At 27.3% G+C, this 13,915-nt stretch overlaps 1 protein-coding gene across 1 annotated transcript; it reads left to right on the top strand.

Moving 5' to 3' along the window:
* The first annotated feature begins 8,051 nt into the window (after positions 1-8,051).
* LOC109808740 (stem 28 kDa glycoprotein) lies at positions 8,052-9,304 on the top strand. The gene is made up of 3 exons (XM_020371857.2): positions 8,052-8,484; positions 8,603-8,812; positions 8,904-9,304. Exons 1-3 carry the CDS (start codon positions 8,102-8,104, stop codon positions 9,082-9,084), a joined length of 774 nt encoding a protein of 257 aa, XP_020227446.1. The 5' UTR covers positions 8,052-8,101; the 3' UTR covers positions 9,085-9,304.
* Positions 9,305-13,915: the final 4,611 nt, after the last annotated feature.

Raw genomic sequence — 13,915 nt, 5'->3', positions numbered from 1 at the left:
AAATCTTTCTTTCTTCTAACTTCTTACAAGTGTCCTGATCCTTTCTCAATGTAGAGATTGTTATAGTTGAGTAGAGATTTAAAATTGGGGAGTCGAGAATCAAAAGGACTAGTCGTCATACAAAAGTTTAGGGTTCTGAGAAATTTCTTCTTCCTTTTCTTGTTTATAGAGATTCGAGGTAAGAGAAACTTGTGGTTTAGATTTCTAAGATGAATATGTTGAATTGTTGTGTTGAATTCATGCTTGAATGGTGTTTTATGTTGAAATTTGAAAGGTTGAAACCAAGTGCTACATTTTTGGGGTTTTCTTGTCGACAGAAGAAGAATTGATGATCTTTGATCATGTTATTGTTACATGTAGTAATTCTTTTGAAATTTGAGTTGTCTATTATGTATAAATGTTGATTTGAATGTTACATGATGAATTAGTACGGATTAATGGTTGGAATTGTAGAGAGAAGTTGGGTGTTGTAGGTGAAGACCCTTGTTTTTGCCCAACGTAGGCATATGGTGCCCAATGCCAATTCAAGAATAGACGAACATCTGTCCAGAATCCCATTTTCGCTTAGCAAGTAGTGTTGCTCAACGAGAGTCCTAATTTGTGACTTTTAAACTTAATGCTTATTATTATATTATTGAGAAGATAAGATGAAATATTGTTGAAATATGTTGTAATATGTTGTTATGATTGATGATGAATCATGTTGTAGGAAGTTGAACTATAGATGATACTAGTGTTTTATAGTTAAGTTGTGTCACTAAATTGTGTTTTTAAGCTATGTTGTTGAGCTTATTGTTCATTGGATTGTTGAGTTGCATTGTTGAGTTGCGTTATTGAGTTGTGTTGTTAACTTAGGACTAGAAGAGAGATATTATTTTGAAACATGAGTTATTGTGAACTTAAGACTAGATGAGAGATTTTGTTAAATAATCTATCTATTGTGAAATAAAAATCCCGAGTTTTTTATCAAACAACTACAACAAAACTCCACACTAACACCAACAATAGCACCAAGCTACTTGCCAACAACATGACTCCAAAATACGCAACATCTAGCCTATCACTCTTTGCTCCCATGTAAGCATGACCGTCATAGTCCAACATGCACTTCATGGCTTATATCATACAACACTCAATAAGTTATCTACAAGTCTAAAATGCAAACAACTTAAGTAAAATAAACTTACACCACAACCATATGTAATCACCAAAGCATATGAACAACACCAAGTAACACCACATCATATGCATACACCTCAATTAATATATCATCACACATTCATCTACAGAGTTCTCCTATAATACTTGAGTAATTTAAGTGACTTGACCTATTGAACCAACTAATCATTTTCATGTCTTACACACTTGTTATATCGACAATTAAATTGAAATATCAATCCCTACCTCGTGATTTATCGGATGTCACCACTTAGACTAGAAAATTTCAATACCACTGTTAGGTATAGTATGACTTGGGTGTGGACCTATCACGACTTTGACATGCATTAACCAAGTCACTTATAAAATTAATCAATTAACAATCCTCAGAATACCACACATCTCTCTAGTAAATAGTTAAAGGTTGTAGTCTTTTACTTTATACCTTACTCCAACATTGACTAAGGACCTAAAGGAAACTTAACAATCCACTTCAAGAGTTATTGCTTACTCAATTAGGGTTTTTCAACAATTGGCCTCCTAAAGCGTCATACCAATGTCCACACAATGAGATATTCGACTTTCAAAAAACACTATCTCCTCTAATCCTAAGTCAATCAACATGTTTTAATGCCCATAACATTCTCAACATCAACAAATCATGCCTAATTGTCTTAAAGCATTCTTAGCATCACACCTCAACAACATTCATCTACATGCATTACCCTGAGTCGATGGAGATAGATCTAAAAACATTATTAATTCACAGCATATCAATGCATCAATCTCAACAGTTCAACCATAAAATTATCTACATATATCATCACATATCAATATACATAGAACAACATCATACTACCTGTGCTTGATGTGTATTGGGTAGAGGCCCCTTGGGCCCTCATGCCTAGTGTGTGAAAGTTCCACACTCAACCCCAAACTAATTCCAGACGATACTCTCTTCTCACGTCCTATATTACTCCTTTGACACGTAGTATCAATCTAACTTGAGACAATTCTCTCACTTCACACCTAGCATCATTTAAACCCCACTTGACATGGTTTCAACTTCAAACATTCTCATATTTAACATGCAACACAATTTTGAATCAATAGCTCAACATATATACCAATATAGTCACGGTGTAGCATATGCGACTTTGAAAACTAACTTCGTGGCTTGCAGGAATTTTAATAAATTCAATACTCAAGATCATCCAATCAAAACTTTCATTTTTTTAAACAAATAAAATTAACTCATATCATTGAAAATATTAAAAGTACAAGATAAAATGTATCTAAACTCAAGTAGATCAACCAGCATCAATTTTTTATTTTATTTTTATATATGAGATGTATTCACACACATATCACAAAAGCACGAAATTTAATGCAGGATAATTATGCACGTATCTGCAGTTAAAAAAAAAACACTATCCACGTATCTATATCCACACAAATTTTCAACTTCGAATTCATCCAGCACAACCCAAAATCTCACTATCTTACCAGTTGCATAAATTTTAGAAATCAGCATATTAAATTACACCTATTGGATTTAAAATCACAATATTAAAAACGTATAAACATGAATATGAATACAATATTACTTTAACTAAATTATATCATTATTATTCTAACTTCTATTAATTAAATTTAATTTTAAATTATTTTTTTATAATTATATTATTTGAGTAAATTTTAGTTACTTCCAATTTATACATTATATATTTTATCTGTACTTAAAAAGAAATACTACACATCAAAAAATTGTTAGTATTTTCTTCCCTCAAATTCACTTTTAATTCTTATATTTTTGCAAATGTATAAATAATTTTGGACTCTCAGTTTCCTTTTTTACAATATTGGTCCCCATAATTTTAAAAAGTAACTATTAACAACTCATTCAAAATTAAACAGAAAATATTAACTTTCATATATGCTAAATTATTTAGTTACATTAATTTTCATGTAAAAAAAAATAACATTATCTTTTTACTACATATATGCTAAATTATTTTTTATTTTAATTTTAATTTATAATTATTAAAAAAATTAATTTTAATATCACAATTTTGTTACTTGACTAAGTAATAACTACAAGTAGTATCACTCATGCACACTCTTTAACAATTTTTGTTTAATTTTGAATAACATATTAATAATGAATTAATATTACTTAATTTTTAAAATAGACGAACTAATTATAATATTTTTTTATGAAAATTAATATTACACATTTAAAAATTTTAAAATGAATTTAACTTTCTTTTTATAAATCACATATATTTTTTATTAGACATAATTTGCCCCAATGACATTAAGAAGGTTTTGAAGGATAAAAATCCCATAATATTCAACGCGCATATTTAAGAACTGAACTTAAGCTACTAATTATATTAGAAAAATTTAAACCAATAATTATTAATCTTCAAATTTTAAGATTTCAAATTCGAATTTTGAGTTTTTTTTATAAAAAATGATTTTGAAAAAATGATCTTAATACAGTGATCTTACTGTTTCCTATCAGTATCATGCTAAAAAAACATTTGAAAAATCAATTACATTCGTAAGATGAATAAAATATATTGGTAAGATTATTAATACAAAATAATATCTAAACAAAAAATCTACAATAAACATATGGTTGTGGTGCTTAGTAGTGGTTAGAATGTTATCCGAAAAAAGTAATTGTGAATTGTACGGTTAAATTTTGGACCACAAAGCATTGGGTCGCATAAAAAACACGTTTCCACCAAACACAGTAAAACCTTAAAGATTCACCATCCAGTAATTGTTACTCACAGCTAGTGCCTTTATTACTTTATCTGTTTTTCTATCAGGTGTGGTGTGGGGACCATTACTTTGACGAAGAAACTAGAGACTTGTTGACGTGGAAACAAAGATAAAGAAAGAAAATAATAAATGCAATGAAGACGAGATATTAAATTAAGAAAGAGATATCAAAATTGGAATTTGGTATGAAAGAGAATATTATTAAAAAATGTAATTGTTAATATATTAAACTTATAATATGACTACATAAATTTTCAATATTTTTTTTTTAATCAAATCCTTTTCCTTGTATTTATTTTATGATCACTTTATAGTAAATATCTAAAATAGAATAAAAAAAATGTAGTACTTTATTGGTATTTCGAAATGGTAACTAAAATGAATTTTTTATATTAAAATATTGTATAAAATAAAATGGAATAACATCATGAAAGTTTGAAACAATACAACATATTAATAATTTATGTAAAATATTAATAGATATAAATGTAAAAAAAAAAAACAATTAACAATATTACTTTAAAATAAACTAATACTTATTTTTAAACTTATTTTTCCTTGTTGCGTTATACTACTTCCATTTGTTTATAAAACTAATTTAAAATTACACAAAAAAATATTTTTTTTTCTATTTTTATAAATGATTTTGAAGTTTTTTATTAAATTTTTCATTTTTATTTATAATAAATGTATATTAGTTGTAAATATGTAAATTAATTAATATTAAGGATATTACTAATAATAATATTGTTTAAAATTTTAAAATTATAAATAAATAAAGATACAATTCTTTAAAAAAATCAAGAACTAAAAGAAATATAGATGGATTATTTAATTTACACACACATGTAGCAAAAAAAAGTGAGTACTGACAAAGCTGAGTCCTTTGAAACGCATTTGGAGGTAGTACAAGGAATCAGGAACGTAAAGAAATTAAAGAAATAAAATAAAAAGATAAGATAAAGAAAATAAGTAAATTAACAGATATAATAATTTTGTTATTTTATTAAATTTTAGTTAATATTTAAAAATATGTTTAAAAGCTAATATTTATCCAGTTGAATCTATGAAGTAGTTTCTCGATCCTTGCCCTCGCATCATGGTAACATAACATTGCCATGTCACTTTGCTTGTGTCGTTTTGCACATAATTTTTAAAGGACATTATCCTTTGTCTGACAACATTATTGCCAATGTCATGTCGTTTGCTGGTCATTATCTTAGGAAATATTTATTTTCATAAATTTAATTTCTTTGTAGCGTTCAATATGTTTTCGACATACGTAAGTAAATAGTTTTAATTTTGATTTTTATAAAAAAATTATTTTTTTATTTTTCTAAAATTTATAACTTCCATTTTAATTTTTACTATTTTGAGATAAATCTCAACAATTTATATATTTATTAAAAAGTTAAATGATAGTTTCGATATATTTATTATTATATCTTACATTCCAATGTTAGTATATAATATTTTTGTTTTTTTATAAATTATTAAAAGAAGTATTATTTATATATCTTTAAATAACTACTAAAGACTAAAATTATTGATTTAAAATTTTAAAAGAATAAAATTTAAAATAATATTTTATGAAGATCAAAATCAAAATTTATTCACTTTACATAAATTAAAAATAATATTTATAAATTTTAAAATAATAAAACAAATATTTTTAGTAAAAAAAATCACTATTATAATATATTTAAGCATTCTTCAAAAATATTATATATATATATATATATTAAAATAAGATAAACTATTAATTTGATTTTAGAAGTATATTTTTTTTCCTAAATAGCCCACAAACTACTAAAATTATAAAACAAACTAAAGTATTAAAAATTGTGACATAATTCCGTAAGTTTTTTTTTTCTTCAAATGAATCCCTCTATGTCAGCAAAGTGTATGTTAATTCCCGGACTAAAGTTACGAATATTAAATATTTTTAAATTATTTATAAAATATAATTAAATATTAGAGATGTCTCTTTTTTTATGAATTATTATTTTTTATATAAATTTTAGAGATGTCATTTAAATTACAAAATAGATCAACAAGTGAGAATGACTTATTTTTCTAGTAATAAAAACAAATAGATGTTTTTGGTGAACGCATGTATCACGTGCTCTAATTAACATCCATATATTGAGATGATAGGTCACTATAGTGGACCCCAAAAGAAAGTGTGTTTATTATTTGTTGGTGTTCAAGACACACTTTGTGTTTATCTGTATTTTTTTTTTAAAAGAAATAATTTTTTTATATAAAATATGAACCATTGTACTGGAGATATATTTTAGGAATTTTTTATGAGAATTTTTTTAAGAATTTTTTTAATTTATTTAATTTATCTATCATAATTATTTATAAATGATATTTTAATATTTTTAAAATAAGTTAAAAAAAACTATATGATATTATATTTATGATTATGTATATTAAATTTTAAAATATTTTTAGACTCTTTTTAGATATAATATCTAAAAATAGATATTTATATCTGTTTTGAATTTTATTTTATATGCTAAAATAAAATTAATGATATCATAAATAACTAAATAATTTTAGAATTATATACAATTATATATACTTAATCTAATTTGTAATATCATTAAATACAACAATTATATTAGTTAAATTTGTAACCTATAAAAAATTATTAAAAATTTTATTTTACTAATTTGATATCATAATATCAACAAATTCTCACTACATATATAACGTCAGAATAACATTTTTATAGGAATAAAAATTATCACCCTAAATCATAAAATTAAAATAAAATATTATTTTCATTAAAATATATCATAATCACTCAGGTATCAAATTAATTTTCTGAATTTATTTTACTCACTCACTCAACCATGAGTGTTGTGACCACCACACCTTCATTATTGTGATCATCTTAAACTCTAAACTTTAAATTTGGCTGTACCAGTTATATTTTATTGCATTCAAAATTTATTAGACATCTAAATACAATATCAACATGGATATTTTTACAAGGGAGTTGCTATTGTATCCCTGATAAATGAGGGGTTTTGGTATTGTAGCTAATGTGTATATGTACACATCATCTAAATACCATGTCAAATGTCATGTCAACCTTTTAAATAAAAATTATTTTATATTTAAATTTTTACATTATTTATTTTTAAGTTTTTATTAATATTTTTATAATTATACGATCTCCTCTCCCCTCCATCCGTCTCCCACCTCTCCCCTGTGTCCGTCTCCCACCTCTCCCCTCCCCTCCGCCTCAACCCCTCTCCCTACTTCTTGAACTCCCTCGCCACAGCCATTTACCACTCCTCCCTCCCCTCCTCCTCCGCCCTCCACTATTCCCTCCTTTCCACCGTCGACCATGACTCCTCCAAGGTTACCTTTGTCTCTGACGACATCCTCGTCCTCCGCGGCACCATCGGCGTCAACCTTGGCTCCTCCGACGCCGACGCCGTCAACCAGAATCTTGTGGAGGAGACCAACTGCATCCTGGCCGAGATCCGCTCCGACGCCGACCCCAACGACCCCGACGAGCAAGCCCCCTTGAACCCTAACGTGACCTACAGCCTGGGTCCCAAGATCCGCAACTGGGACGAAGAACGCAAGGCTTGGCTCCTCCAAAACCCCGAATACCCTAATTTCGTGAGAGGTAAACCCCGCATCTTGCTCCTCACTGGTTCCCCTCCCAAGCCCTGTGATAACCTTATTGGGGACCATTACCGCTGAGAAGAAGAAACACGAAGCAAACATTTCAAAAAAAAAGAAGAAACACGAAGCAAACACTCCGAAAAAATATTAAAAAACTTGAATTTCATTATAATTGACGTGGATATTGAATTGTAAATAATTATAAAATTATAAGTGATTTGGATCACACATCATCGACACGTCATCAACAGTACCGGTACCCTTCTTTTACACGGGGTACCGTAGAAATTCTCTTTTTACAATTGGTAGTGTTTGTTTTATCTCTTAAAAAAGAGTCTCTCTTGCTCACATAAAAGAAAAAACAAAATAGCAGACCGTAAAAAAAAATTGACCCTTTAGCGAGCTAGGAGGTGTTGTGTATATATCTATTTAAAGAGGCAAAGCTTGGAGAAGGAAGCAGCAAAAGTTAGTTGTGAGTTGTGAGAAGAAGAAGAGATCGATGAATATGAAGGCAGTTGTTTTGGCTGTTGCTACAATTTTGGTAGCATCACAGTGCCATGGCTCAGAATACGAATTTTACCCTCTGGAATTGAGATCTGATGGCCTCACTGTCCACTACCCTCCAGAGGTATGGTGCCCAAGTTGGAGGCTTGCAGCGGAAGCACACAACTATATTAACTGGAAAACTGTTCCTCAAAAATGCGCAGAATACGTAGAAAGCTACATCCAAGGAGATCAATATGACTCAGACTCCAAATATGTTAACCAACAAGCTTATTTTTTTGCTAAATCCATCAAAAGGAATGAGAATGACGTTTTCATTTTCAGCGTAGATGGAACCGTACTGTCTAATGTCCCATATTATTCTAAACATGGATATGGGTACGTATATTATATATATTTATATTTATATGCATGCTCTTTAATTTCTTCTTCGTTTATACTATAAGCAATTATGCATGCTATATATGGAATGAAATAAAGTTATGTATTATTATAGGGTGAATCCATATAATGCGACTGTGTACGATGCATGGGTTCTGAAGGGTGAGGCACCGGCACTGGCACAGACTCTTAAAAATTACAACAATCTGTTGTCTCTTGGCTTCAAGATTGTGTTCCTAACAGGAAGAACAGTGGATAAGAAGGCTGTAACCGAAGCCAACTTGAAGGAGGCTGGTTTCCACACGTGGGAGAAGTTGATTCTCAAGTGAGTGACTTGATCATTATTATTATTATTATTATTATTTTCTAGCTATATATAATTTATATATTGATGTTGGACGTATATATTATTGTAGGGATCCAATTGCATACAATGGTCAGAACGCAGCTTCATACAAAGCAGCTGAGAGGAAGAAGCTGACTAAGGAGGGATGGAGAATCGTTGGTAACATTGGAGACCAGTGGAGTGATATAACCGGACGCAACGTTGGCCTCAGGACCTTTAAGTTGCCTAACCCAATGTACTTCATTGCTTGATCACCTTCATCTACCTTAACATGCATAGCTTACTCCTATATAAATATATTAAATAACTCAAATATATAGGAGCATGCCATGCACCACCTATCATGTTCATGTATGAAGTGTGTTGTTGGGGTGTACGTATGTAAGTGAAGTCACGTAATTAGGGACATGTTTTCTCTTTCGCGTCTTGCTCTTGCTTAATAAACTACAGTATGCCCTTCTTCCGGTTACAGATTAATTCTCCCTTTAAAGTCTTCTTTTACTTTTTCAACTGAAATTAAACCAGTTTATTATTAAACTAAAACTAATATTGTAATTGTCTTAAACAATGTACTAATTATAATAATCAGCTAAATTTTTAAAACATGAAAAAAAAGGTAATTTACATTTTCCAAAAAAAATGCATCCCGATGTCTAGAGTAAGTAGTAGGGCTTGCCATATGAATATCATGGGATATATATATATATATATATATATATATATAAGAATTGAACTTTTAAATTAATATTTAGTATAATTATTTTATATTGGAGATTATTTATTACAAATCACGTGTTGAAAAATAAATGCATAAAAATCAAAATAATTATTGTTATTCTTAAATAAATGTTAACATTATATTTAACTATATGATAAAATGTCAACCAGTCATTCTTCTTTAAATAACTAGACTTGATCTCTCTCTATATATATAGACTAAAGACCCTACTATAAAAGTCGTTGCACCAATAACATGAGATGTGAAAAATCGGTCAATTTTTGCAACTTGTAAATTAAAAAAATGATTTAATGGTTATTTTATCCTTTAAAATATTTAAATTTTAATTTAATGATGTTTTCTCAAAATTCACCATTAGATTAAAATTCTGTATTATTTTTTATGTGTATGTTAAATTTTGGTAAAATTGAATAATAATAAAAAATTTAATCAAACTATTTATATTTTATTATATTTTTAAAAAAATTTAAAAGCATGTATTACATCAATTTTGATTTATATGAATGAGGTATTTAATAATTTTTTATCAACATAATTTTTTCAATATATGATCTAAGTAAAATGAAGTTTCAATCTAATAATAGATTTTTATAAATCAAATTAAAAATTATTGAAAAGTGTGACAATTGTAAAAGTTACACTAGTGTAATTAAAACCCTCTCCATATAATTATTTTAGCAAAATTAATAATAAAATTTAAAATAATAATTATATATGCATGTAAATATATTAATCTATATTGTCTATAATGGTAACCACATTCTATTTACTTAAAAAATGAAAAGAAAAAAAAATAGTAACTAACATTTTTATCATTTTTTCCCCACTCTTTTAATAAATGCTCACTACATTGCCTCTTTTTGAAAAAAGAAACATATACACCAAATTTTTTTTACCCTGCTAACATTACATAACGAAATCAAATAATTTATAATGAGTTGCGGAAAACTAGAAAGAAAATAATGAGCTAATAACATATACTACTATAGAAGAAGAGACATGACCAAAAATGTTTTACTCAAACTGTTTGATACTTTTATCGCTCAATTAAGGAAAAGAGTTGCTCTTCCGTTAATATATAAAATTACTATTGAAAATATCAATTTATTATTTATTCATGTAGGTTATAGTTTATACCTTAAAAAAATAAAAATAAAATAAAAAATAAATAAATAAAGGGACGCGGAGAAAGGATTGGAAAAATGAGAAGTGGGCCATTGGGCCGACAGTTGCGATAATGGGTCAGTAATGAGTTGGTCGGGAAATAATTAACTGACAGTGACACACACAACGCTGTTCGACCACGGATCACTTAAAAAAACAAAAACATTAACATGAGGAAACAGACAGTTCCGTACTTTCGTTACCTAAAAATTAAAGGTTTAAATATGTTTAAATTACTTCTAATTAGGTCAATTTTTAGATAATTACCTTTTAATTTTTTTATTTTAATTATTTGATAATTTTTTTTTTAATTTAGTACCTGACATTAATTTTCCTCCGTTAAGTGATGACGTGATAGACGGATTGTCATGTCATCACCTAACAATGTCTGCTACATCATCTAAGAGACTGCCACATGGACATGGTGATGACGTGGCAAACACTATTGGATGATGGACTGCCACGTCATTACTTGATAGAGAGGAACCAATATCAGGTACTAAATTAAAGAAAAAAAATTGTCAGGTATTTAAAACAAAAAATAATAAATTAATAGGTAGTAATCTGAAAACTAACCTAATTGAAGGTAGTAATCTGAAAATCAACCTAATTGAAAGTAGTTTGAATATAAAATAAAAAACAATAATATTTTATTCCTTGAAAAAAATTTAATGGACTTTTGAAACGTTGATATTTTAAAATGCTGGTTAGAATAGCCAGTGAGATTTTTGGGTTGTGCTTATTGAACTTGAAGTTGAAAATTTGTGTGGATGTAGATGTGTCTAGTTATTCTGCATTAAGTTTCTTGTTTTTATCATATATATGTGTGAGTTATGATGGATTTTACACTGCATTATGTTGAATTTTAACCGGCTGGAATGGATTGTTCATGATATAGTGATGTTTGAGTTGGTTTTGAACACCACTGGGATTATTCTTAGTGTGGAAAATTTGCTAGGATGATCTTGATCCAGTATTGAAATTATTAAAATTCCTACAAACCGTGAAATTAGACTTCAAACTTGAAAGTCGCATACAATACCGTGACTCGTTTATTTAGCATGAGTATGATTCATTTGCGGGCCGGCTTGAAAAAACTTAAGATGTTAGATATATAAGGATGATGTTTTTAGTTCAAACAAGTCCAAATTCGTTTATTTCTTATTTTTAATATGTAACATTGGGACATATTATCACTTATCATTGGTGATATTTGAATGACACACTCTGACATATTTTATGCAATTACAATATTGAATATCTTTACCGGATGATTTTGAGTTATTTTATTTTTTCTAACATTATCATCCATAACACTATTTGTCTTTGAATACTCAATTTGAAGAAACTAAAAAAAATGTTAAATATCTATTATAAACAATTTATAATGTTTAGCATTGAAATAAAATTTAAAAAGTTCAACTTATCAATAAATAAAATTATTTATTTATTTTCTTAAATGACTCTCGCTCTAGAGCCAAATCTAAAAGGACAATACTACCATAAGGGTATGCAGTGTACTAACAAAAGCCAAATGTCCACCTATTAAGTTCCCTTTTTCCTTTTAAATTAACAATTAAAACCTTTCAAACAACTATAAAGAGTTATACAACAACCCTTTGTCTTTTCAATATGAATCAAAATCATAAACATTTAGAAAACTATAGTTTGGCAAGCAAATAAAAGGTTAGATAATTTAAAAATTACTTGCATGGTATATATTTGGCAGTAAATAAATGAGGCAATGGGATATTTAGCATTGAAAGAGAAAAAAAAAAGTCAAGAAGAATAGTCACAGAGGAAGAAATATATATACAGCAGAATTTTTCAAAAAAAAATTCAATATATGTATGAGGCATAACATGTTCAGCTTGGATGGTGATTAAATTTTAGAAACCAATAATCACTCACAGTATACGATGCATTAGATAAATCCATCAATTGAATCAATTAAACATTATTTCATATCTTAATTGAATCAAATCAGTAAATTAGCAATTACACTAAGGTCATTAATAATTGTATGCGATAAGTGTTAACTTACGTCTCAGCAGAGAGTAATATATAAATCAACTAAAAACAATAAAGTTATGTCAATCAACTCAAAAATAAATTAAGAAATTTGATATGAAAAGGAAATAAGAATTACTTAATTTTAAAACCTAGTAATATCAATCTACTTAATTTATAGTAATAACAATGAACTTAAAAACATATTAAAAAAAGACTAATATCTATTTAATATACAATCATGTTAAAAAGTGCTTTAAGTTATGTATAAATACTTTTCATTCAGGTTAAAACAATATTATTAGAAGAAAAAATTAAACTTTAGGTCATGTAATGATTTGACAGCAAGATAGAAAAGTCAAATTGAAAAAATCTAGCAACACTAAATAGGATTTTATCAATTAAAAATGCAAGAATATAATCTAGATATAATAACTATTAAAGAAAGGCTATTAAGTAAAAGCTAATATATTAATATGAATAAAAAATAAAGAATAAAGAAATATATTTACAAAAGGGTTATTATTTGAATCAGGCTAATTTTATTTATTTTAAAATAAGGTTATTATTTGAATTATAATAGGTAAAAATAATTAAAAGAATAAAGGGAAAAAATACATTAACTTCTAAAAAATAACATATGTGCAAAAAAATTATCAATGTCTTTACTAATATCATTGACTCATTGTAATTAATTCTGAAAACAATATCCTTACTAATCATAATTTTTGGTGAAGATGAAAATTTCAAACAAAAGCAAAAACAAAAAATTACACTACCCAACAATGAAATTTATAATTATAATTTATGAAGAAAAAAAACTTCTTCATCCACCAAAATCATCTCCAAAAAATTTGTTTGCGATGGATTCTTAAACTCTAGCAGTCTCTACAATCTTATTATACGAACTTTTATCTTCCAATCAATTTCTCCTGTTGCAATGTCCTTTAATAATGTAAACCTCTAAGTCATGTCCTGTAAAAAGAAGATAAAAGTAAAAAAGAAAATTTTATTTTAAATAAGGTTATTAAAGAGAAAATATATTAATATGAATAAAAAATAAAGAATTAAAGCAATATATTTACAAAAGGGTTATTATTTGAATCAGACTAAAATTTCATTTATTTTAAAATAAGGTTATTATTTGAATTATAATAGGTAAAAACAAT

This window comes from Cajanus cajan, chromosome 5 (genome assembly GCF_000230855.2).
Source record: "Cajanus cajan strain Asha chromosome 5, NIPB_CcT2T_4, whole genome shotgun sequence".
NCBI lineage: Eukaryota > Viridiplantae > Streptophyta > Magnoliopsida > Fabales > Fabaceae > Cajanus > Cajanus cajan.
Note: the sequence above shows the minus strand (reverse complement) of the source record. Positions and strands in the feature narration are given on the sequence as shown.

Coding starts and splice junctions, on each gene's coding strand:
- LOC109808740 (XM_020371857.2), top strand. CDS start 8,102: ATGAATATGAAGGCAGTTGTTTTGGCTGTTGCTACAATTTTGGTAGCA. Junction 8,485..8,602: donor TATTCTAAACATGGATATGG/GTACGTATATTA, acceptor GTATTATTATAG/GGTGAATCCATATAATGCGA. Junction 8,813..8,903: donor TGGGAGAAGTTGATTCTCAA/GTGAGTGACTTG, acceptor ATATTATTGTAG/GGATCCAATTGCATACAATG.